At 38.8% G+C, this 27,582-nt stretch overlaps 1 protein-coding gene across 1 annotated transcript in view; it reads left to right on the top strand.

Annotated features, from left to right (window-relative positions):
• ADAMTSL1 (ADAMTS like 1) overlaps positions 1-27,582 on the top strand; it is a 208,821-nt gene that overhangs the window by 43,343 nt on the left and 137,896 nt on the right. The window contains exons 5-7 of the mRNA XM_075078908.1: positions 8,431-8,557; positions 14,397-14,471; positions 18,113-18,270. Coding sequence (XP_074935009.1) covers positions 8,431-8,557; positions 14,397-14,471; positions 18,113-18,270 — 360 coding nt within the window. The remainder of the gene's footprint in view (positions 1-8,430; positions 8,558-14,396; positions 14,472-18,112; positions 18,271-27,582) is intronic.

Genomic DNA, 27,582 nt, shown 5'->3' with positions numbered 1-27,582 from the left:
AAGCCCCGCCCTAATACCTTTCCTCATTACTCCTCCCCTCAGATCTCTCTCACGCCCTCACTCTCTCTTCTTCTCCATCCTTGTATCATTTCAGGGCTTTCATTTTAATCAGCTGTTTTCATTCTTTTAAGTTGACTTCTTCTACTGTGTTTGGAAGAATTGTACAAATTCAGAAGTTTGCTCCCTTTATACTGTTTCCTTGTGGGTTTTTTGTGGAATGTGTTCTGGGTTTGAACTGTTTTGTACAGTTAGCTGCAGCAGCAAATCTCATTTGAAAGCACCATTAAAAAATAATTTTTTAGCTTTTCATTTGGATATACCAAAGTTTTCCAAGTCTATGAAATGGTATTATCTTTGAGAATTATTGATCCCTGTAAGTCACAAACCACATAGCAGTAGCTAAGGTACTAAACTGCAAAATCTGCCATTGATTTCCTACAGGACTAAGCAAGCTGTTCTGTATTCTTGGGCCTCAGCCTCCCTGTTTGTTAAAAGTGAGATATGTGGGCTTTTTAACCCTTCATTTCACAGTGCATGGAGATCTATTGAACATTCAACCAATTTATTGTCATCCTAATTTGTTTTTGTATTACCTTTATGCTTTTACTTATATATTGCTACTCTTTACAACCTATCTACATTAGACTTTAGTCTCCCGAACTACATGTAGGCTACAGGTTGATGGAGGGGAGGGCATTCGTGCCATCTGTTAGGTACTGAACGCACCTGAATCTCACCAAAGGTTGAGTCTAGATTCATGTTTCAGTGCCCAGTTTCCTTCAAATCTATGTAGACTTGATGAGTTGTTGGCTTTCTAGTGTAATTTCAGCCACTTTATGTGCCTTTGGAAGCATTCCTCCCTGTTTCCTTTCTCTTTGATTTTCTGTTCTGAGACAGAAGCAGTCATGCAGTAAACAAATCGGAGCAGGCAGTTATTGGGCTAATCTCATTTGTGATCTGAAGAAGGCAACCATCTAGACTTCTTACCTTAGCTGAGTGCACAATCTCAAAATTCCAAACTGCCTAATGAGCAGACTAATTTCAGTCTTTTGTGCTTTTAAATCTTTTATAAACTTAACTGGAGGCATAGGAATCTGGATGGGAAAATTATTCAAAGTGTTCTGCCTATAGTGGCCTGGAAATTAGGAGCAGTGCAGTCAGGCTCTGTGTCAGGCTGATTTCTGTTTTGGTCCAAATATGCAGCATACCTTTCTGAGAAAACCTTCCCTTAGGAACACAGGTCCTAAGCAGCCACTAGGCAGTTTTGAGAGTCCACACAAAAACAGATGTGTTGTTCTCACTGAAGGCCATGGCAAGGCTTCTAGTTACTGTGAAGATCCAGGACAGGGAGGCTGCAGGTATTTTAGCTGGTTTCCTCTGTCATCCCAAATATCTTCTCACAGGACCTGCATGCACTCCTCTTACACACTGAGCAGCAGGTTGGAATACCACATAAACTAAACAGCTACAGTAGTGGCTTGGGGACATGCAGTCTCTTTCAAGTATTTGGACTGTGGGTGAAGTCTGTTCCTTGATAACACAGGTTATGTGACTGCCTAAAGCACCAGAAAGTCTGTGCTGGCACTGTTAGTAGCAAGGCACTGCTGCTGGATCCCTATTGATCCAGCTGACAGAGGACCTGCTCCTGTCAACAAAGGAAGCCTGTCTGAGAGAAGGAAGCTTGTGCACCAAACAGAAGAGAGGCCTGTGTGGCAATATGAAGTCTGTTATGTCACCAGAGCTGACAAAGGATGCAGTCAAATGAAAAGTGTCACAAGTGCTAATTAAATGTTTTACAGTTTAGTGCTTCATAGTCTAGGCAAAGGGAATAGGTCCGGAGGGCAGACTTCATTGAATGTTGTTCTGAGGAAGCTGAAGGAGAGATGCCTTGATGAGTTTTGACTTATAATGGCCTTTGAAGTCACCTTCTGTTGTGGTGTTTTCATCTCCTACAAAACCTGGCAAACCTTTCCCCTGGAAATTATAAATAAGCTGTCTATCCAGGCAATATGTGTAATTCTTCTGGAGAAAATAAAACATTTCAATAATGACATGCTGTAGAGCACTGACTGAAAAAAGTTAGTGTTTTCTGTTCTCCTCCCTCAATAAGAGCACAAACATTAAAGAATAAAGCAGAAATTCTTTCTTACTCTGGCAGAATATGGACATGTGAAAACAGATCCAGCCAAAACCAAGGAAGAGTGTGAATGAAATGGATAAGTGAACATGGGTAATCACAAAAGCCTCTTTTCTTCCTCTTCCATCTATTCATAAACTCTTGGAGCTTAATTCTGTTTAAATGTTACTCCTTACAGAATGGCAGCCTATCGATTTCTGTATTATCAGAAAACAAAATAGAGATGTTTTCATTTCCACACCTGTGGGCTTTCTGGTGTTGGCCCACACAATAAATTAGTTGGTTATATATGACTGAACCTGAAAAATTCATTTTTATGTAGGAAGGAACCTTCTAATGAAATTTACATATAAGGATAGGAGTTACTTTTTTCCCACATCCAAGATGTTAATGCCTCTATAAATCCTCATTTAGAAGTTGTAGCTTTTAAATTTATTTAATTGATTCTTTTTAAATCAAGGGTGGTTTCAGAATGAGGAAACCTGAGAAGTAGGAACTTCTCTTGAGCTCTTTCTGCTGCTGGGTGTTTGCTGTTTTCTTCTAGAGCTTTGTGTGAGCTACTGATTCTCAATGTATTGTGTCTGCTGTGCTGGTCAAGTGAGGCTCCATGAAGGTCTCAGCCTGAGTTTAAAAATAGTGATAACAGAGAACCCAGGCTAGCTGGGAATACTAGGCTGATGGGACACATATAAAGCAGGATCTGCAAATTGGTTCCAGTGGATCAGTGGTAGGTAAGGCAGCAAGTAACAACAAATCACTGGGCTGGCCAGTCACAGGCTTAGAGTGTTGGAAGGTGGATCTCAGTCACTCCAGTGGTTATATTTAACAATTTGGCTACTGATTAGTGACTGAAGATTGTTGACACTGCCTGAACAGTAGCAAGTTGTGTTTGGTTCAAGTGAGTACATATATTGCACATGTCACTGGGCCTACTGTTACCAGCACAGTTACAATTTGCCTTGCCATTGTGAAAGTCATCTTACGGTCTTCCATTATAGTTGCTGATTGTGGTGTGCTTGCACCTAAATTCCTTGGGACATAGGAGGATCCTGCCTCGTGCTTGGTGCTGCACAAGACTTCTGGTCACAGGATAATGTCAGCACACTGTGCCAGAAAAATGATGAGGTGGCAAACTCTCATTATATGGTGTCAGTGGACTGAAGGACAGATATAATTTCGGCATGGGTTGCAAGTCCCTGTATCACAGACACCAATCTGGTTCCAGTTTGCTGTACAGCCTGGAGCTTGTTCTCTCCACAAGAATTTAAAGAGTACAACAGTACTTCATCCTGATTGTAAAACAGAATTTTGGACCCAGTTGAAACAGTGGCTCTGATCCAAAACTTTCTTCAGCTGAGCAGTGACAATCAACACAAGTCCCAGACTGAGCCCCACGTTAGTATCCATGTGAAGGGCAACTTTATTTTTCTCAGATTCTCAGAACTTCTTGTGTTTGAACTGCAGACATGGCCTTTGAAAAACAGAGGGATTTATTTATAATTTGCTAGATTTGCAAGCTTGCTTTATTACATTATTTCCTGCCCTGAGTTTCTTAATACTGAATAGAAATTATTATGAAAACTTCTTACTTCAGGGCATTTCCAGGCTAGCAGGGCTGAAGCAGAACCTGTCATTGCTGGTCCAGTTTTATTTCTGGAAAAATCCAGTAAACTGAGCCAGAGTTCAAGTCCACAAGGGGAACACATACACACATATATCTTGTGCATGCACTCAGTGCGTTAGTTCCAACCCTTGTGGGATTTTCAGCCTGATGCCTTTAAACTATACATCAGCAGTTGCTTTGCTGACTTGATGACCATCTTTTTTCTTGCAATGTCCTGTAAAAATTATTTTGTGTGTGTATCTCAGAGTCATGAATATCCCTATTTTTCTGATTTGCCAACTCACTAGCTGTCTATGGAGTAAAAGTGGGAGTGGGAGGGAGAATCAAACTCAGTATGAAGTATGGGACTTCAGCCTAAAATGTAATATGGAATCTTTACCTCTGAGCAGAACTGTGATGTATTATGCCAGAAAACAATACAGGCTCAGCCAACTAGGGATTAGCTGTTATTATACTGGCTTTTTGTTGCTAAATTTTTCATGCTAAGCCCATAAGGAGAATAAAAATTTAGCTCACTTTAGAGGTGGTAGAGAACTGGGCAGGGAGTTGGTACTCACATATGATTTCCTCACTCTGGTACTGCATGGCTGACATCTTCCATCTACTGACAGACCTCCAGATCTTTGCATGACCTGCCTTTACTGCTATAAAGGCATTTAACCACAACAGCAATGAGCTTCATAGGAACACCTTTAGAAATATGGAAGACCTTTACCCAAAGCCTACTGAACTTATAAGTGCATTTTCTTGATTTTAATGGGGTTTGGATTAGATTGTCAGGGAACTGGATGGAGCTGCTTCTGACATTTTTTGCGGTAACAATCTGCAGTTTAAGCCTCTGACCACACTTCAGCAATTTGGAACTCAAAAGATTTTAGTGTGGAAAATCTGTGCTTCATTACCCTGTTTTAAGGGGAGGAAGCTTAACATGCAATAGAAATGAGTATGAAAACTGCTTACTTCATAATACATCCAGGCACAACTTGTAGCAGTAATCCATTTTCTTTCCTGGTGTGGGCTTCCTTTCCAGCCCTTTATGGATTGAAAAAGATTTCATCTCTCTAAACCCCACCAGGTTATATTAAGATCAGGACTAGAATGGATTGGCAAAGGAAGTTTCCGTCCCACAGAAACTTCAGAATTTCAACATTGGTTCTAGTTTCAAACCAAGATGAGGAGTTGACATTTCAAAGGTTTCTCAGAGTGAAATACTCCCCAGACCTCTGATTCAATGTCAGTATTTTGTTTCAAGCTCTGTCCGCCGAACCATTACTCTGAGGTGTAGATTAGAGGTATAATATCCCTATTGACTCCTTTGCCTACCAAGCTAATCAAGCAGCATCTTCCATGATGCTTATTTTGATGACAGGTCCTCAACCACCCCTAGTCTGATGAGTATGCTCATAGGTCAATGTCTTGGTAGGCTTTTCTAGCTCTGCACCGAGAGTGAATGTCTTTTTCCTGATAGCTGGGTGTCTCCTAGCATGTTGCAACTTTGGTGCCCCTGATAACCGCCATTCTAAAATCTCCCCTCTGTGTTTTGTTCATGTTATAGGTGGATGCTGAAATAAATAATTCTGCCTTCCTGCTCCTTGCCCTCCCCAGATTTCTGGGGGGATGGTGACTTATTTTCACTGATACCTTAATCTTTTGCAGTGAGTTCTCTGCAACCTTGACAGAGAGTGAAAATAATGTTTTGGAAATGGCATAGTCTCATCTCAACTCAGCCAAACCTATGTATCTTCTACTCATAGAGACAAAAGTTATTATTCTCATGAACTGTGTATGTTTTCAGGAGCACTTGAATATCTCCTTGTCCGATCTTTTGCATTCATAAGAGCCCAGCCTATATGATGTTTTCATGTAAGAGCTAGTAAAAGTAGGATAAGAGATCTGCAGTAGTGTTTTTAATTTTAAAGCACTAGTGACTCCATTGCAAACACTACTAACCTTTTTACTGAATGTAATTACCTCCAAAATACAGAAAAAGGATTTCCCTAGGTAGTAAAGGGGAAAAAAAAAGAAAAAAAGCAGTGAACTTTGGAATACTTTTTATTTCAGGAATTAGTTAATCACTCATAAGGGTTTTTAATGAAAATTTCATACATAATCCCAGAGCTCTGGATATCCATTAACAAAATCTAACAGAGTAAAGAAAGATCTGCAGAAACCTTGGGGAGAAATTAATTTAATTTCATAAAAATTTGTAATAGCATAAAATTATCTGAGAGACTACTAAGTACAGAAATATTAAAACACATTTCGTACCTAACACATAAGTTTTGGTGATCACAAGAGGTCTCCATTTTGTTCCTTCTTCCATTTGAAATACAACATTTCAGCAAAAGAATTATTTTTGTGCTATGCACTGGCAATGGCTGTCCAGCTCAAAAAGAGCAATGAACCTCAATATAACTTCCTTCCACACCTGAGATTTTCCTGGTGGTTTCCTTTACAAGTGGTGCCCTAGCTCCAAACTGGTCAATTTAACTTTAATCAGAGTACAGCCCATGGCAACTTGTGAGCTGATGATTCATAAAGTTAAAAAGATTTTCAAGTAGTAAAGGCTGGTTTTGAAATTGGTTGCCTCATACCTGGATTTAAAATCCAGCCCTTTTCACATCCAGGCAGTTCACATGTTCTTTTCAAAATAGATGGACACACACAGATTTGGATACCTCTCTAGACTGTACTGTTGAGTGAATATAAAATATGTTATGAGTGGATATGAAAGGGAATTCTGACCTTTCTTCTGATATCTGCATTCCTCAGCAGGACCCTTTTCACTGTGGGTGCCAGTGACCTGTAATGTGCTTGAAGGAAATTAATCTGATTTGTAGGCATTATGTTATACAGTTTTCAGATAATGCAAGTGATTTTTTTCACATCTGTACATAGACAGTCATGAAAGTTAAAGCAAACCAGTCTGTGTATATGAAAGTTGATTCTGCCTCTGTAGGGATATTCTTATTCAGAAAAAAATAGACCTAAATCTTATGTTGTTGATATAATTTATATATCTGTACTTGGAAGCTCTGTATGGAGTAATCACAGTCAAGATAATCTTAACTTTGCTTCAGCTATCTAACCATTATTTGTCATGGTGTTTCTAATGTGATAAAACATCTCTTGCAGTCTTGGTATGACTACGTTTTCAGAGAAATGTATTATTTATGCTTCACTGTTACTCCATTAGCCTGCAGTTAATTCCCTGGAGACATCATAATATAATACAGAAGCGTAGGAGACTGACCCAGTTCTGACCCAGTAGAAGTGAGTAAAATCAAGAATTTTGATGATAGCTTTCATCAAGCCTGAATCTAAACCTATAATGATTTAAATTAAATTAATTATACTATCAATATGACACATAACCAAGGAAAGTGCCATTGTGCCACTAGTAAAATAATGATGTTAGAAATGGGAATTGAACTGATAAAACAGTGGATATTAATCAAAGCTTGCATTTTCACAGACAAGCAAAGAAAGTATCAACCCCAGAAGTACATCTCAGCCTAGAAGAGACCTGTAATTCTGCACACACAGATTTGCACAAAGAAGAATACCAGTCTGAATGTTTAAATGGGCAAGTTACACATGCAGATTTATGAGCCTGGATGATAAGTGCCCTATTTGCTCTTATCAGTTTCCAGGACCCAGCTCTCTGATTTAACCAAAACTCACAGATGCAGGAAAATTTAAAACTGAAATAAGCACTTTATTTAAAATTCTCTGTGCTTATATAAATTCCCTGTTTGGCTAAGAGTCTTAGCACAGACCCTTTAGAAGCAGAATTCATACACAAATATTTTTTCATTGCTTACTTTGCACACCAGAATGCTAGAAGGCCTTTCGTTTTCTAGTATGTATGAAGATAATTATAAGACTGCATGGACTTGCTTAATTTCTTGGATTTCAATTATTTACATGCAAAATTCATAACTTGGATGCAGATTTCAAAGTTCAAACAGAAGGCCTACATTGGCACTGTGCTAAATAACTTTCTATTCAATTTTTTTAACTTTAAATGTATTTAATTATAAATTTCTGTTTGAGTCTCCTGGGGACTAAGAAACATAGTTTAGCTATCCAAGTTTTAAAATTTTGAACAATTTACACATAAGCATAAAGCCAGTATCAGACCAGTCAGATCTTAAACAATGTCTGAACACAGACGTCGATACTGTGGAATGGGATTATTGTAAAACATTATTAAAACCACATGGTTTTCCTGACTGCATGGTAGGTAAAATTTCACTGAGATCTCAGCCATGTTACTATTTATATATGCTGCTCTTTATCTGTCTGCTTCCTATCTGTCTTCTTATCTATTTCAGGCATTTTTCTTTGTGAAACTATAAGAAGTGTAATTTCTGATAGGACTGTGACCATGAAATGTTCACAATGCCCTAAAAAACCAATCTCCAACAATACTCTTGTTTCTCTGGACTGCAAAAGCCATTGAGTACTAACCTGCTCACTATCTCACGTCAGAATTCAGTTCAAACTCCTAGCCAGATTTGCTCAGCCTCTTTCATTGCTAGGCTTGAAGGTACTTTATGGCCCTCTAGAGATGTTGAGAGAGAAATTTGGCAGTAATTAGTTGCAGAGGTGGATCGAGCAGCCAGTCAGTAGGTACTCATGTTGAACTGCACATCTTTCTTGCCAGATTGTTGGCTGTGACCACCAGCTGGGAAGCGCTGTCAAGGAAGATAACTGTGGGGTCTGCAATGGCAATGGGTCGACCTGCCAGCTGGTTCGAGGCCAGTATAAGTCCCAGCTCTCAACAAATAAACGTAAGCTATCCCTTCTGGTAAAGTGTCATCTTCCCCTCCTAATGAAATGTGCATTTCTTGCAAGCTAGATTTCACCACACACTTCCTCAGGCAATTAAGCAATCATGGTCTGTCTGGTTGTCCCCACAGTTTCTTCCCTCTTGGGTTAAATCAGCCTTGCTCAGACTACAGCTTTGGCTGTGTGGGTGGACAGAAGTGTGTTACCAGCATACCCCCCATTTCAGCTAGCTAGTTGCTTGTGAGCAGCAGGAGAATGAGAAAAGCTGGCTCTACTCACACCACTCTTGCTACATTAGCTGGCTAGACAAAAGAGGAGGTGTCTGCATAGATGGGTATGGACAGACATGGGCTTTCCTGCACACTCTCTGAGCCAACTTTAACTCAGAGTAGCTTGGGTAAAGCAGCATTAGTGTCCCCCAGTGACAAGGTTAGTTTATGCTGGACCCTAGGCAGGCTTTTCAGCCTGGTTACAGCACCATAGATGGAGCTATAAATGTTTGGGGATGAGAGATAGGGCTTGTTTGGTCAGTTTGAAGGAAGGGTAAAAAGGTAGGTGTCCTGTCACACCTAAGGAAATGTGTGCTAACCTGCAAACCTGCCCCAGCCCTACTCAATGGCATTAGATATTACTTAGACCACCTCTACTGTTCTTGAGCATTTTTTTCAGTGCTGAATAGCACATGACCTAAAAGATTCAAATAGCAGCATAATATATGCTGAAGACTGTGTGTGTACACTTGTGGATTCATATATAGATAACATCCAGTTTCTGTGAGGAAAAGTGAGAGGTGCTTTTTACAAAACCTTCTCTCTTCTCAGAGGATAACTGCTTGGAAGTGGAGCGCAGCACACAGAGCAGTAGTTAGCACAGTGCTCCTCTGGGTCTGTGTTTGCTAACTAAGAGGAAGAGAGTGGGATAAAGAAAAGGAGAGGGAAAGAAGGAAGGAAGGAAGGAAGGAAGGAAGGAAGGAAGGAAGGAAGGAAGGAAGGAAGGAAGGAAGGAAGGAAGGAAGGAAGGAAGGAAGGAAGGAAGGAAGGAAGGAAGGAAGGAAGGAAGGGAGGGAGGGAGGGAGGGAGGGAGGGAGGAAGGAAGACTATGAGGGAAGGAAATGAGTAATCCTCATAAGAATTCCATTGCTGAGACAGAACTGCACATTAAAGGGCAAAGGAGATAATTCACAAAGATTAAGGAATGGATTTTCACCTCATTGTCACTGTTTCTGCAATGTACATTAATAGATTCAGAAATCTCAGGCTACGTGAGACATGATAGTATTTGTGAACTTTTTTGGCAAATGTCTTTTCCTGTAGGAATAATTCATTATTTTTCAGTTGCTTTTTGTTAAAAAGGTGCTTTGCCGTTTTCTACCACATACAAAGACACTAATATATTATGCACAGTACTAAAATATTAATAAAGCCTCTGCTCCTAACAGTTCACTATTAACTACAAAGAATGTTACATAGGTAGAAGAGCAGATGGCAGGAGCATAGTATTAAAGGGAGGCAAATGTGAAAAAACTAATAGAGAATGGGTTGTTCAGAAAATTTGCATGCAAATAATTGTTATACAGAACTGAAGTAGATAATCAGATTTTGTATGCACTCAGTATAAGCCATGTGGCATTATTCTCTCCTCTGCTGTGGACATACATATTTTTATGCAACATAATATTAATTTTGGATGTATCAAAAGTAAGTGCTCCTTTAAATTGGCTTTTTACACTTGTAAAGGCACACTTATGGATCTCCTTCACATATGTGAATTAATATTAATTTTTTTCCCAGGTCTTCTTCCAAACAGTTTATGTATATGTTGTGAAAAGTTGAGATTTTAAATGTTGAAAAGCCTTTAAACATCTACTTTGTTAATTTTCTGTATTTATGCTCCTCAATGCTGTTTAAATACCTGTCACTTTGGCAGATTTTCTGTGTCAACATCTTGCTTGTTTGTCACTGTAAGTGTATCTACATAAGCATATCTGAGATCAGGGCCTGATTTATTTGTTGGAATGACTGAATTACGTTTTGACTAGTCAATAGCTTAATTCGAGGTTATCTCTATAAAATAATCCCTGTTACTCAAGAACTATGTCTATTTTGTCCATGGTATGAACAAGGCATTAAAAGCCTATGTAAGCCAGACTGCCATGCAATGTAAGAAAACTCAGAAGGGGCACGTGCAGCAGTGACCAGGTAACAGCAGAGGTGTCTGTGTGCTCACTTGGGATTTTTATTTGCCTAACAGAGCACAGCATTCAATTCTGAGGACTGTGTTAGGGAAATTGGATGCTGACCTTTATTCCACCATTGTCCCCATAGTTTCCGAAGTTGTTTATAACTCAAAACAATCACCTACAGTCTTGAGCTCATTATAGTGAATTCATTTTCTCTTGGTGCTCATATCCAGTTCCTTTCTCCATCTGTTTATTTCATGCAAAGGCATAGGAGAAGGAAAGTACTAGAAAGAAATTCATAGAGCTTTTAAACACTTAACACTTGCTATGGGAACAGCTTCCTCAGTATTTATAGGGATAGTATACATCTCCCAATGGCCTCAGAAACAGAAGCATAGCAGGGCAGGAGACAATATGACATTGAATTCTGTCCTACATTGTTATGAAAAAGGAAGCACCTGTGTCTAAGCTCCTGTTTCCATTTTAAAAAGAAAAACCTACAAAAGACTTCATTCGTTCCAGAAATATCTTTTTCTCTTAGTCCTAAGCTTGGGTGGTTCAATCTTTCTAAGTCTGCAGAAAGTGAATCTTTTTTTTTTTGTGTATATTGTCTCCTTTTGGAAAGAGTGTATATTTTTCCTATGGAGACGCGCTGTACTTAAGCAGGCTGGTTTGTATTCACCAAGAAGCTACAGAGTTGATCCTGTAAGAGGTGGGTGAATTCTGCTGATCACCTTGTACAAAGTTAGTATTTCTCTAAAAAAGAATTTACATCTACTAGTGAAGTAGATTACTTTTAAAAGAGAACTGTAGAAGTTGCTATGCTGAGGCAGAATAGATATTTATCTGATCAGTCTTGTTATTGTTGTCAAAAATAGATGCAGTTCTAGATTTCTGTGAAATATCAGTAGTAATGGGGAAATAGAAACAACTCATTTTTTCATCATGAGAATAGACAGTTAGACCAATAGGACAAAATGCAAAATAAAAATCCAAAATGAGAAGAAAATGATCTCTCATGGGAATTTGATGTATGTACCTGACATATAACCTCTCCTTAAATCCTTGCACTTTATTCACAGCCCTGGGCTACTGTCCTCAGTTATCTGTGAGTCTCCCCTACCACCCTGTGCATCTTCTCTGGAGGAACCTCACCACCCGTTAACACACTTCGCGCCTTTTCTTCGGAGTGCTCCACATAGGTGCTCCACAATCTCCCTCTCTATTGTTGGAGGGAGCTGTGACTAAATAGTACCATGCTTACTTTCACAAGTCTCTTCACAGGAAATGGCTCCTTACCACTGTTAACCTCAGGAGACAATCCTTCAGTCCCTACTGCTTTGTGAAAGCAGGAAACACTGTGATAGCATAAATCCCACCGAGCTCTGCATTTCACATAAAGTGTGCTAAGATTTCAAATGGAAAGCAATGACAAGGTCAGGTGAAACATGGTTCTAGCAATACCATGGGGCAGAAGAGACATGCTAAGAATATATGAGTTTGAATTATCTTTAAACTGTCCAACCTTTCTGTGACATATCAGTGAGTTGTTAACTCTCCAGCACAGAGCTTGTAACTGAGAGACAGTCAAATTTAATAATGACATGGGACTGACTTTAAATAAGACTTGTAAAGGGGCCATTAATTCTTTTTAAAAATTGAAGTTATTGTTTTCCCAGATGGATTCCAATAAATGTGATAAGATTACAGCAAAATGATATGTCTTACTCATGGATATTTTTTTTTCCCCAAAATGGATAAAACGTATGTATTCTACTGGGTATCTTGAATAGGAGTGCCAGAATGGTATCAATAAAAACAGCATTAGAATATCAGTATTTAATGAATATTGTAAGTCTTGAATATTTGTCTTTTCAAATAGAAAATTTGAATTCTACATAGAAATGAAAGATGTCTATCTTTGCTAATTAACGTTATATCACAGATGTGTATGAGCAGAGTGTGTGTTGAACAGAGCTTAACTCCAGTGTTACAGAGTCTTAGGGGACACTGAAATTTCTGGATAGGTTGAGGAAATGTATCCAATCAGATTTTGAAAATAGAGACAATGGTCAGAGGTACCTGGGCACATGAACGTGAAATTGGAAACAATTCTCCAATATGGACAATTTATCTCCACACAGCTCTTGTGACTCTCAGAGATTTACCAGACTGCCTACATTTGCTCCCTCACTTCTGGGATATTAAGAGGCCACAAAAGTACAGATATTTCATCCCATAAAGGTATTCAATATAAAAGTGTCAGAAATTCCTATGATGTATGACTGCATTTAAAATTTAAAAGGGTTCTAGTTCACATTTTTGAGGTATTATATGTTTGGATGAATGAATGTGCTGTTTAAAAGAAGTCCCTGTTTCTTGTAGTTTTTCCTCTTTCTATGCCCTCTCTGCAATTTTTAACATAAAGTGACAGCATTAATAACTATTTTGCTTATAACTGAGAACCATGCTTTAGCTAGGTTGAAACAGTTTTCTCAGTTTGGTCTGGTCAGAAACTTAAGGCCCCAGCTCATATGTTTGGATAGAAGATAACGTGCTTTTTTGGCTGTGTTTCCTTACCTGACAAAGCAACACATTACTTTGAGAGCAGAGCTATAGTTCTTGGTAGCAGGCATTACATGATACAGACACGAGCAGTTCCAATGAACAGACAGTGAAAGGGACTTCATTCCTCTCATGTCTACAACATACCCCTACCAAAAAAAAAAATTCTGTTAGGCATGCATACTTTTCCTTTCCCAACTTGTAGTTAAAAGAGAAGGAGGGAGAAAGGACAGGGAAATGTGAATGCTGGTTAATCCAGGTCGTCATCATTCTTTGGGCACCCTCTCCATGACCCAGGCATAGACTTGGGAGCATTTTGTAGCATCTTTCCACACCTTTCCTTCCTATCTCCCTTCAGGACATTACTGAGGTTTCTGACTCTTTAGAAATGCTGACCTAATTAATATTCACAGCAGCATGTGACCTCCATGCTAAGTCACACCTCAGTTTAAATCCAGTTGGCAAAGCTCCCAAGGGCTTCATAGGTGCAAGACCTTGCTTTAAGACCTGTTCCCATAACAGTTTACTGAGCTTCTGCTTTTCCAGGGCCTTCCCATTAGCTGTGTGGAAAGGGAAGCAGAATTATAGCACTTCCAGTCATTAAAATAAAAGGTGCGAAATGGAAGGTATGTCTGAGGGCAGTGGGAGATCATCACATAGCATGGGCAGGGTCATGGAGAAGCTGCAGGGTTCAGCTGGGAAATAGTCAAGTGAAGGAATGGGTTCTTCTGGTTAAACATCAGAATAGTCTTGTGCTTCTCCACCACAAACACCAATTCAAAAGACTTGGAAGATGTTGGAAGCGGAGTTGTGGTGAAACAGAAAGCTATTAATTACTCCTGAAATGTAGAAACGGTTGTGAAGGAGTTGAGAATAAAGAAAATCAACAGGTTTGAGTTCTTCTAAGTAGATGGTTCTTACCACATTTAACAAGTTCTTTTTTCAGATCTTTAATGTTCTCTCATAATTCATAGGGTTGTTTAATTTTTCCAAAAGCTTAACTCTTGACTGACTTGTAAACACCTATTTCACTGCTTATTTGAAAACAGATGGGAATTTCTTTGGTTATTTACTCCACGCATTTTTGCCTCCTGCAGTGGATGATACGGTTGTTGCTATTCCTTACGGAAGCAGACAAGTTCGCCTTGTGCTGAAAGGACCCGATCATTTATGTAAGTAGCAAAAGTTAGTGTACATTTGTTTAAGAAAACCTTGCTAACCTGCAGTGCTCTGTTTACACTGCAGTGTCTGGTTTCGCTCTCTCAGATCACTGATTTTGACACAGGGGTGACTCCTGCCCATAGAAGCTCTCCTCGGACCCAGTGGTACATGTTCTTTTCAGAGCAGAGCTTGGCCAACACTGCAGAATCCTTTGCCCCTCCATAATTTTTCAGTCATCTCTGTTTGTTTATCCTTTGGTTGGCTTACTTGGTGCCAACTGTTTTTGTTTAAAATTAATAAAATATATCCCACTAAGTGAAGAAATATTGAGGACAGTAAAGTTTAAGCTTCCCTACAGCTGAGCTTAGCCATCAGGCTGCTCATGACATTAACATATTTCTGTTATGGTAAACTCTCTCACTCCCATAGATGCACACACACACAATCACAATCTAAAGATCAGGAACAACATGCACAAGACAAACCATGCTCCATAGCAGTGATATTGCTTCAAGGAGTTAAGCCCACTGAGTGCCACTAGCCCATCACTTGGTGGCTGTAACACTTCCCTGCCTCATCTAGTGTATCCCAGCAGCTGTGTGACCCTCTTCTCTGGAAGAAGAGTCTCAGGATTTAAGAATATGCTGGGAGAGCTGAAGGCAAATCAATTTCTTTCATTAATAGAAACTCCTTGTACAGCTCTCTCTTACCTTCCAATGTAGTAGCTACTCACAAGGTGCTCCTCTTTTCGTTAGCAGCAAATGAACACTAGAGTGTTGGTAAATGGGATTTAGTGTCAGAAAAAAACACAATACGTACTGCACAAATTATTGTAAGATAAGTAGGGCTCCCCTTCTTTTCCAAAACACAATAGGAATTCCCTGCAGCATGGACCGGTTAGAGTACTCTGTGCTTGTCAGTGTAAATACAGACATTAATGTCAGCAAGGAGGTGAAACACCAAATCATTCCCACTCTCTCAAGAATTCTTTCACCCAAAGAACTGATACTGAGTGGTGAAATAAGGGGTGGTTTATCAATCCTGTTCTGTAGCTCACTGCTTGTGTTGAGAAAGCAGAGAACATGCCATAACCTTTTGGTGGTTCTTTAGATTTAAAGCTGTGAATAAAGACCAGCAAATTACAGGTTATAAACTAAGAAAGTTATATATTATGTTTTTCTTAAAAGTTCAAATGCTGCCTGCACTTCAGTTTTAAGTGGCCCTTCAGGTATTCCTGAGCTGCTCCACTATGGGTGTTTCAGCTTTCCCAGTAAATGATTTTCAGACTTCTTTTCTCTCCTGTCTTCTTTCCCAGTATAGATGTTCTCTTCCAAGGTAGAAAATTTTCATATTTTTATTATTTTTTCCATGAAATTGAGCTATAAAACAGCTTAGAGAGAAATGAGATTTTAGCAGGAGAGATTGAGCTGTCTTCACTCAGGCCATATCACATTTCAAGACAAAAAGATTTGAATCAGCGAGGTCTGCCTGAGTCACTGGTTGAGACTTAGATTAACTGCTCTGTGTAAACATTAATAAGGCCAAACATATCTCTTTCTTGTTTCAGATGTCTCCATGAATCTTTTTGTTCACCCATCAAAGGATTTTATATGTGTATGAGCTAAAATAAGTTGGGGGGGGGAGGGAGTATTTTGCCTTGTGAACTTTGGTTGTGGGACAAGTCAACAGGACGCCAATTATATATACACAAGTCTTAAAACCATCTTTATCCTTGATGCAGTCAGCCTTGCCCAGAAACAAATATATGGCTGAATGCATCACAAAGGAAGAGACTAGTCTCACTGAAACCCGAAGGAATTCATTAATACAGAGCAAATTCTAAGTGTACTGCTTCAGCAACTGCCTTCATGAATTAATTCCCATGACTCAACCTGAAAAGCAGTCTAATTACTGCAATTATCTTTTTCCCCTTAATTAATAACTTACTACATGCTAATAAAAACACTTCTCCATTTACTGTCTCTTAAAATAGTATTCCATCAGAGATTAAGAATATATCTCCATCTAATTCAGATTTTGCCTTATCTGCCTCTCTGTGTGGGAGATTTTGTGCATAATTTCATGACTACATGTGAAATGATTAGTGTTTTGCAATCCTTCATGGTTAAATGTGTTGTCACTTTGAAATAACTACTAGAAACAACTTACTGCTGAACATGCAGAAAAGGATCTGGGGATATTGGTTGACAGCCGCCTGAACATGAGCCAGCAGTGTGCTCAGGCAGCCAAGAAGGCTAATGGCATCCTGGCTTGTATCAGAAATAGGGTGGCCAGCAGGAGCAGGGAGGTGATAGTGCCCCTGTACTCGACACTGGTGAGGCCGCACCTCGAGTACTGTGTGCAGGTTTGGTCCCCTCACTACAAGAAGCACATCGAGGTGCTGGAGTGCGTCCAGAGAAGGGCAACAAAGTCGGTGAAGGGTCTGGAGATCAAGCTTTATGAGGAGAGGTTGAGGGAGCTGGGGTTGTTTAGTCTGGAGAAGAGAAGGCTGACGGGAGACCTTATTGCTCTCTACAACTACCTGAAAGGAGGTCGTAGTGAGGTGGGGGTCGGTCTCTTCGCCCTAGTAACAAGCGATAGGATGAGAGGAAATGGCCACAAGCTGCACCAGGGGAAGTTTAGGTTGGATATTAGGAAAAACTTCTTCACCAAAAGGGTTGTCAGGCATTGGAACAGGCTGCCCAGACAGGTGGTTGAGTCTCCATCCCTGGAGGTATTTAAAAGAAGGGTAGATGTGGTGCTTGAGGATATGGTTTAGTCATGGACTTGGCAGTGATAGGTTAGCGGTTGGACTCGATGATCTTAAGGGTCTTTTCCAACCTTAACGATTCTATGATTCTATGATTCTATGCTGTGAAGCATAATCTGGAGTTTTTGGGGGGCCTAGCTAGATGATGGAACAGAACTATTGTCTGATTGTTGATTTCCATTTAATAAACTATTTAATATCTTTATTATGATTTAAGAATCAGAATTAATTCCTACAAAACTGTATCTGAATTAATGCCTACTTTTTGGGAGCTGTGAATACAGAGATAGCCAGAAGGAGAGCTCAGAGGGTTCAGCGCTCGCCTTCCCTTCCTACTCCACTGGGATGGATCAGACCTCTTCTGGAGAGGAGGCAGGATTGCTATCATACTGATCTCTCTTTCCTGGATGTCTTGCTTTCCGTTAATTGTCTACCACAGCAACATGTGGTTAGTGACCCACCTTTGAACTGAAACAGGGAACAACAAGTTAACAAAGCCAGCACACATGGGGAAAAGTCTGAGTCATGCTCTGCGTAGGAGCATGACTTACTGAGAGTGAGTTAAACAACAGCTAATATGCCTAACTAAGAATGGATTAATATGTCTGGAAGAAAGTAAAAACATGACCTATGGGTGAGGAGGTAAATGCAGAGTTAGAAATCTAAGGATTGAACAAAACCAAAAAGCAGAAGGAGGACAAAAAAGAAAAGGGATGTATGGGAATGTGAATAAACTGTGGAAAAGAACACAAAAGGTGAGTTGTCACTAATTTAGGAGGGAAATTTGCACCACCACTGCTTCATGCTGTTTTTCTTTTTCTGCTCTCACTCACTTCAAATTATAATTCTCTAGTTTCCTGTTAATGTGTTTGTATTTGTCAGATTTGGAAACCAAGACTCTCCAAGGTGTGAAGAGTGAAAACAGTCTCAGCTCCACAGGTTCTTTCCTTGTGGACAATTCTAGCATTGACTTCCAGAAGTTTCCTGACAAGGAGATATTGAGAATATCTGGGCCTCTCACTGCAGACTTCACTATCAAGGTGAGGTTTATTGTCACTGACCTCTTAGAGCAACATAAAGTGAAATGAGATGCATTAGAAAGATGACAGAGATTTTTCTAGATCTTAATTTTCCAGCAGACATTTACCGCAAAGCTTACTCCAGGCTAGTTCTTGAACTCTACATTAAATTCTTTACAGTTCAATATCTGGTGAAAGCCTCATTGGACACTCCTTGGGATCAAGACTGAGTTTGTGCCAAGAAAGACATACCCAATGTGTGCCCTAAAGAAAAAATGATCAACTCACTACAAGAAAAGACAGATTACTTTCCGTATGTGCTGCTGAGGTACATATCAATTAAGGACATGCAGCTTGCTTTTTCTGTTGCAAGCAAAAAGAAAGAAAGCCTGTATCTTTGGCCCATAATTTGTGGGGTTTATACTAGTTTAGTTGCACAGAAGACTGTAAGGGAGTGCAGAATGAGGTCCCCAAGCTCCAAAATATATGGGATGACTTTGCCTGAAAAGTCATGGTGTCATTTTGAAGTTCTGCTTTCTGTTGCACTGGCAATATGAATAAAATTGTTTCCTCCCATTAGAGCATTTCTGTTCTTCCAGGTAATATAAAACACATTGCTGGAAACAATGTACACTTTCTGTAGGAAAACACACATACAAAAACGAACATTTGGGAATTACAATAAAATAAATCCTTTTCCAGTAGGTCCAAGGATCTTGAAGGATTTCAGCTGTAAAACTGTAAAATCTGTATCATGTCCAGGACTGCATAAATTTTTCACTGTGGGCCCCAGAGGTAGACGGCATTTGCTTTCACTTGGAGCTAATGGCAGCTAGAAGTTTGAACAGTGAACTGGAGCACTGAAGAGCATTGGATTGAGTTAAGCTGATCTGGGCTGGAATGGGTTTGGATGGGAAGTAGCAGAGTCCTGTAGACTGTCCCCTACCTGCCTTGGTATGTTAGCAGCACAAAAAGCAAGCTGAAATTACCAGGACTGGTTCACAACAAGAAGCCTGACCTGAAGAATATGTTCCTTTCTCTTTGAAGGTCAGAATGAAATGTCTTAGTAAAACATGTTGGTCAATTCAAAATGTCTGTTACACTTTTACATATATTACAGATGATATCCAGATGATGAACATCAGTGCAATGTAACCAGTACTGCTCACTTTGCATTGTGTCGTCTGTGGATTTAAGGCAGCCTGGTTAGACAGAACATACCTGTGTTAATTTATTGACATTTGTTGTCTGAAGTGGAACAGAAGAATGCACAGACAAAACCCCTCTTGACAGTTGTAGGATCTTTTCTAAGGTTAGCATTACATTTTGACTTGAATCAGGCACTTAAAAATTCTTTGCATTTGAATCACACTTAGTTTTTTAATAAACAGCTATAGAAGATACTTTAGATATTACTTCATGTAATAAGGATATTATTCTATATTATTTAATTTTTTTTTAACAAAATTTTTATGTTCTGTGTATTTCATATATAAGATTTTGTTGGATGTAGGAGTATACATAGAAATGAGGCTAATACAGGAGTACCAAAATGCATGCATACCTCTCAGTTGTATCAGACTTGGCAACTGCTTTCCCTACTTACTAACCATGACTATTTTGCCTTCAGCTTGTGAATATAAAGTACATTTCTTTAAACAATCAGATGAAAGGTTTTTCTGTGGTATTAGCAAGTTTTACTTACAAAGTGGGATCTCTTTGGGTATCAAGATTTACTTTCCTGGGACAAGGCAGTTTTTACGCAAACAGATCTAAATTAATTTATAGATGTAGCAGAATTCTAGTTTTAGGATCATTGTCTCCAGAATGATTTTTATAATCTTTTTCAATTGACCCTGAATGCTCTTATTCAGAGAGGTCAGGATAAAATTCAGCAGTAGAAACACATTGTGTAAGTTGACATATAAGTTTTTTTATTGGTGATGGAGTGCTTTAAAATTGCAAGAAGAAACCTCATGCTGTTCCTGCAGGAACTTCATTGTATAATTGCTAGATTTCTTGACTTTGGAATAGTCAGTGGTACAGTCCTCATGTACTAAACTCTTGACAATCTTTTCAAAAGATATGTCAACAGGAAAAATACTTCAGTAAAATAGCTCTCTTTAAAAACAGCTCTCTAAAAAATAAAGGTATTACCACAAAATGGAAGAACTTGCATTTTTCATGTTCTTAAATTTTATATTCATAGTTTGAGAAATATAAACCTCCATTAAAAACTTTTAATGTTTGAAAGGGAGAATACCTGGAAAAGATGCCAGCAAACTTAAATTCCACTTGAATTTTGTTCCTAAATTCTGAGGATTTCCCCATTTTGATGTTTTTAATACAAAATGCTTATGCACGTGAATAGAAATGCCTTTTACGTAAAAGAAAGAAGTGTCATGTTTGATAAAATCCTGGTGAAATTAAGGTCAGTTGCTCCTGGGTATCTTTCTGGCTTTACATTGTGATCTAGAGAACAGAGCAGTAATATCCCACAGGGGGCCTTGTCCTTTATTGGCAGAGTTGCCTCTGATCTGCTGTGTTGCCAACGTCATATATTCACCTATCTGTACTAAAAAGTCTCTTCTGTCAATATTGTCTGTTTCAGACACAAAATAGAGTGACTTGAAGTGACCATTTCACGTCACACATCTGCACTCCTTTGATCAGGATGAATCAATACTGTCAGATGGGGTCTACAGCTGATAATTTAATGTTAACAGTAATCACTGGTCAACTATTTAAAGCAATCAGCACTGCAAATATGAACCACCTGAGTTTTAGGCTTACTGAAACATCCAGTAGGAATTGCCAGGAAAGGGTTAGGGTCAGCAAAGCACAGCCTGTTAGGGTTTGTTTTACACGCTGCGGTTTTTGTATAGCTAGGGTCCTAGCCCTGTGGTTCAGGTGTGAGGCATCTAAGACCAGTGGGTTTGAAATAATGTATAGTAAAGGATGTTGTCCAGGCTTGGTGCTGGTTCAGAGGAGAAACCACTGTTGGCCTAGATCTAGACTAGGCTAAATTTATATTGTTTTTCAATCCCTGGTAGCAAGATGAAGGTTTTTTTCAGAGGACCTGCATGGACCAACAGCTTTGCATCAGCGTAGTATGGGGTTGGATCAGATAAATGTTTGTCTAGAGACTGTCAGAGGTATTTGGATTAAGATTGGATTTGCATGGATGTTGTCTTTTGTAGTGCTAGGGCTAACGATCTTTGGTTAAGGGCTGCTGCCAGAAGACACTGCCTGGCAGTTTTTGTGGTGATGGCTTGCGGGTACCACTGGCTGATTTAGAAATGGTGCAGACCGGGTTCTCTTGAGCAGAGCTGCTGCAGAGATTAGGAATTTGGCCACCAATTGTCCAAAAAGCCATAAGACAACTCAAAACTGGATGCTGACTTACACAGAACACTAAAGCTAGCCACATAATTATTATCTCAGTCATGACCTAGCGCTGGCAGAAACTGCTGGTGATAGAAATGCATTTGATTAGAGTCCAGGTTACAAAAGAATATAAGGTTGGGGCTTAGCCTAGACTTCCCAGGACTTGCAAGGGCATGCAGGAGAGAATACATATACAAGCAGCCAGCTGGCAGAGAGGTTGATTGGCCCATGTCAGGCTAGGGCCAGGATTGGATTAAATAATCACTTTTGATCCAGGAGCGTACAGTGATTTACCTTGTGGAATGAAATAAGAAATTACTTCAATTCTTAGTTTAGGGCAGAGGCAAAAGATGCATATCTGGTCTAACAGCAACAACCTACGGTTTATGGCTGGCTTATTGTTGGATTTTAGAGATATTACCATATGAGGATTGGAAGTGATGACAGTAAGGGTCTTCTGTGTAATTTAGTTCTGATGCTGGCAAAAGTTTCCAGGGTAGATTATGCCTCATATTTAGGACAAGGCTGCAGGTCAGGCAGGAAGTGGTAAAGGATCTGCTCTTGGAAGCACTTTGTAAATCAGGGTTAGGATGGTGCTCCTGGGAGTATATGAGCTAGAATGAAGGCTGAGCACACAGAAACAGTAAGAGTTAAATTTTAGTTGTGACTGAGTCAAGTTTTGTATTATCAAGGTCAAATGACTAAAACACTTTGCTTAATCTAGGAGAGACCATTGGAATATAGTCCCTTCATGATAAGACAATACTACCTCTCAAGTTATGTGTCTTCCTGAGGTCACTTTTGTAGAGCATATATTGTATTTAGCTGGAAGGGATTCTGTAACATGGTCTGTATCACTGGCTTTTATCAACATATGTTTGCATTCAATACTTTTGTTTTTTTTAAGCAATAACCATAAAAATCTCCCATTCTGATCCCTGATTACCAAAAAATATACAATTGTTATAATAATTTCAAGCTTGTCAAGCTCACAAGTAATGACCAGCCTGAAAAGAGACCTAATCATTAACATTGGACACTAGAGGAAAATTTTTCACACTGAGGACAGTCAACCATTGGAATAATCTCCCCAGGGAAGTGGTTGACTTGGCCATGTTGGACACCTTTAAGAGTCATCTGGACAGGGTGGTGGGCCATGTTGTCTAGACTTGCTCTGCCCAGAAAGGTTGGACTAGATGATCCCTGAGGTCCCTTCCAACCTGTGATTCTGTGATTATTTACCTTGACTAGATCTTGTGACAAATTCAGAAAAATTCTGCCCTTTTTCTCCTGTTTTGACAAACGTGGTAAAACTTATGGAAAGCCATGTAGCAGTCTTTTTGGAAACAGTGTACAGAATCTATTTAATCTCTACCTTTTTTTGATGTTCAATATAATTTATTTCAGTCAGTAATTCTTAGAATATGTTCATTCTTCCAATCATAATATTTCATCTGTAAGTATATTGGAACTACCATACTAAGTCAAGCAAAAAGTCTGCTTCACTCAGGTTTCTCTTTCAGAGAGGAACTGGTTTCAGATACTGAAAAAAAGAGTGCAGGAAACAGATCAAGGTTACCGCTTGTAGACCCTCCTTCTTGTCCCTGCTGTTACATTTGGACTGTTGTGTCTAATGACTCAAATGAGGCAGTCTTCAGGAATTTCTGTAGGCTCTTTTGAGCTATATTTGCTCTTTTGACATTAAGCTTGTGGGATGATTCCACAATGAACTATGCACTGTGTAAAATAAGGACTATATCTCATTTTAAAACCCTTGGTGCAATATTTTTATGGATTCCTTCTGGCTTTCCCACTCTGAGAAACAGGCTATTATTACTACTGGTTTCTCCCTTTCTCCACTACTTCTATATTTGAGATCTTTGTCATCATCATTTGCCTCTTTCCTAGTGTCTCTCTCTATTTAATTTTTACTCTTTATCAAAGTTGGTCCATACAAGCATTATCCTTATTTCCGTCTCTGTCCTTTTTCTGATGCCATTGTAGTTATATATTAATAATTTTTATAATATAATATACATAAATATGGAATTTGTGGTTCTTATTTAAAAATATAAATATATTTTTTTGAAATATCAATTTCCTATAAATAAATGTGTAGTTTAATAAAATGTAATAAAAGTATTTAATAAAAATAGACTAATTATGTGATATATAAATATATATGTTGAGAAATATTAAACTACACATAATGATCAGGACACAAATCTATTCTACTTGGCTGTGTAATGTTCTCTTCTGTCTCCTTCCTCTCTGTAATATTCTGTTAATCTTTTTAACCGTTGCTGCACATTGAGATGATATTTTTAGAGGAATGCCTGTAACAACCTTAGTATCATTCTGAATAGTAGTAGCTAATGAGGTAGACATCTTCATGTGTAATTAGCATATATAATCTGTTGTTTTCTCCCATAGGCATTATTTCTTTTTTGCTGGACTTGAATTTAGTCTGCTAAAGCTTTGAGTGCTTTCACAGACAGTTTCATTTTTAGCTACCATTCATAATTTTTTTCATTAGCATATTTGGTCAGGTCATGGTTGACCCTTTATCCTGTTCATCTGGAGGTCTGGCTAACAACTCATGCCCTAGCACACATCCCTGAGGGTTTCCACAGGTCCTTCATCCATTGCAAGAGGTTATAGGATCATCCTCTGTTACCCAGTCATTAGTCTATGGGAGGATCTTTTTAACTCATGTGAATTTCATCTAGGACCTTTGGTGAGGGACCTAGATGAAAACTGGTGCCTAAGTTACCTTTATCAGTGTCCCTTGTGGATGCTTGGCAAAGCAAACCACAGTGCTTGGAAAGCATCACCCTTCTCAGGGAATCATATCCGAGTTCTGTTTGTTGGTTTTTTTTCATTCTACCACTGATGCCGTAATAGAGGTAGAGATTATTGGTCTGCGGTTTCATGTATTACTCATAAAGCCCCTTCTAAAATATGTTATTCCATTTTTCTATTTTGTTGTGTTTTAAACAATAGCTTTTTAATGAAAATAGGCTAAATGTGATCATATGTGGTTTGCATTCCTGTGCTCTTCAAAGAGTAAATGATCTGAAACTACTGGGTGGATGCTGTTTGGATCTGGAGATGTGTTACCACTAATCTTACCTACTTCTTTAAAACACTGCTGATCTGTAAGTTTAATTTGAGGCAACAGAGGCAATTTCTTAAACATGTTATTTTCTATTCCTTGGACAAATTGTTCTTTGTAATTTTTCCTTTTCTTTTTTCCTGTAGCTTTTTTCTGGTATCATATATAAATTCCCCAAGTCTACCTATTTCAAAAATCAGACAGTTTTAAGTACTGTGAAGCGTTGATGCCAACCTTGTTCAGTTTTCATCATTTCTACAGAATACTTTCGTGGCAAACATTGCCTTTTTATTTTGTTAATTTTATTTTTATACAGTATCTATCACAACAGGATCCTATTTCTTTACATTATTTTCTTAGGTATTGCCATAATTAAATTAGGGTTAATAAATATTCTGCAGTGGGAATTAAGGTGGCTTGCTCAAAGGTGAATTCTCTTACCCTGGGAATGTTGTTGGTGATGAAATGATCTTTCCATAGATGAACAGGGTGTTACAGGTGGTATCCACAGAAGAGATGCAGCAGGGCTGGTTTTGGTGTATTTGGGGTTGCTCTTGGTTCTGTGGAATAACTTTGTTCTTCTCGTTTGAGAAGGTTCTTTTGTTGCACTTCACTGTGGATTCTGTACAGATTATCATAGCTGTTACAGATGTTACAGCAGGTTCTGTTGCTGCCAGCCATCCTGGTCAGTCCATTGGCCAGTCAATTTTCTATTTTGCTCTTCCTTTGGGGAGAATAATGGAATTTGAGAAAAGATTTGAACCTTCTAGCTTTCTTTTTGAGGTTTGTGGGAGGCTTAGTCTAAAGGCTTTCTAACAGTCATCTTAATCACCTAAAGGAACACACCTTAATCCAAGATTGGGGCATGGTGAGTAAGTTCAATTTAGAGTTGCTTTGTAAAGCATGTAAATTGGTGATAATGTAATTTCACAGTGATTTCTCTGGCTGATTTAGAGGCTGAATTGAGATCCAACAGAGCAATCTGTCTTCCATATAAAGGCAATCCCCAAAACAAGCTGATCCAACACAGCACTAGCACAGTCAAGGCACATGAATACAGAAATGGACAGTATAGATGCCCTGGAGCTCAAAGGCACAGCTTCCTTCAGCATTCCAAGGGATTCAAAAGGCAAGCTCAGAGGAGTCATGGAGTAGTCCTGTGTTAGACAGCACGCTTGAAAGCCTTCAGTGTCTCTCACAATTTACATTCTTTTGTACTTTTTATGTTATTTTCAACAAGCTTGTAAAATTATTTTCCCATGATAATGTTTGGCTTCTATTGTTGCTCCATGAATAAATTACAAACAGCAATAAATCTCTTGTAAACCTGCCTTTTTCAATGTAAGGTATCACTACATACAAACAGGAATATTAATGCACTCTAAGTAGAGAAGGGAAAACATCATTCAAAATCTTTGTTTAAACTGACAAGGAAAACACAAAATTATGTATGCCACATGAGGATAGTTCTGCACATTGTCATCCCCAGTTTCTTTGTATGTTGCTTGGAAGACTTCAACATTAAATTTGTCATTAATAAATCAAACCCAATGATTTGGGATTTGACACTTACTGAAAGCATTTGTAATAATAGTGTTGAAAAATCCATTTAACCTTTTTTATAAGCATGGTGGTATGGGGCTAGATCATAATATACCAGATCAAATTTCATAAGACAAAAGATTGTATGCAATAATAATTCCCTTTCCCTGTCCCCAGTGTAGGGCACACACACACGAAATAAAAGGTGTCTTTCCTCCCCAACAACACAGACAATTTCATAAAATGAGAACATCTTATTGAACATATTTTTTATGACTTAACCTTAGCATTAACATTGCTAATTGCTTGGTTATCACTGCTGGTTATAAACTGCTGATTAAAATTTCACAACCCCTCAAGTAAACTTTACGTAGTTTTGTATGCCAGGCCGTGTGTTCTTCAGTGAATATAAATAAACCGTTCAAGCACATGCTACCAAAATCAAGCATGAAAGGGTTGGGCTTTGGGAGACTTTGCTTGTTTGTTTATTTGTCTTTATGTGAACTAATCAAATTCAGAGGCTGTAGGAAAAACAATGTAATACAAAAGTGAAGTCAGATATTGCAGTCTTTTGGTCACAGGACAGATCAGAATAATCCAAACAGATTATGCTGCTTTTGTATTTAAATTATGAAGTCTGTTGTTTTCATTCAACTTTTGATGGATATCTCCAAAATCAATACTGCATTTTTACCAATCCCAGACTTCACCTGAGCAACAGTTTGTGCCTCTGTTGCACCATCCTAGAGAGTCATTTACAAAATCAGTTTGAAAAAGCAGGGTACAAGCAATGATTTTTTTTTAAGGTCTTTCTACAAGGAAAAAGAAATCTCTGTTGCTAGTGACTATAGGTTAGACAGTTCATTTCTGGGGGATAGTGTGGCTTAGACAGTTAACTTTGGGGGGATAGTCTGAGGACTCTAATTTTAACCAACTTTTTGTAAGACTGGTAATCTCCTCTTGGGTCTTACAAAGTGGTGAGGCATGCTCTGATGTTTGGAATACTTCAAACACCCCTAGAACCTAAAGGAAGTCAAGGATGATGTCTAGGGGACTGCAATGTACAAATTCAGCGCTCAGTGCTCTGCAAGATCTGAGTACTTCTGCTGTCTGTTATTAATAAATTTAGATAGGATTTTATCTGAAAACTTAATGAACGACTGCCATTTTTTCTCGTTCAGTGACCTAAGGATGCAAAACCCACTGTTAGAGGACTAACTAAGGATTCTCAAGTATTGACCATCTCTTTTTGAAGCTCTGGGATTTCTTATAGCTAGCAGGGTGTTGAA

The sequence above is a fragment of the Phalacrocorax aristotelis genome, chromosome Z (assembly GCF_949628215.1).
Source record: "Phalacrocorax aristotelis chromosome Z, bGulAri2.1, whole genome shotgun sequence".
NCBI lineage: Eukaryota > Metazoa > Chordata > Aves > Suliformes > Phalacrocoracidae > Phalacrocorax > Phalacrocorax aristotelis.
Note: the sequence above shows the minus strand (reverse complement) of the source record. Positions and strands in the feature narration are given on the sequence as shown.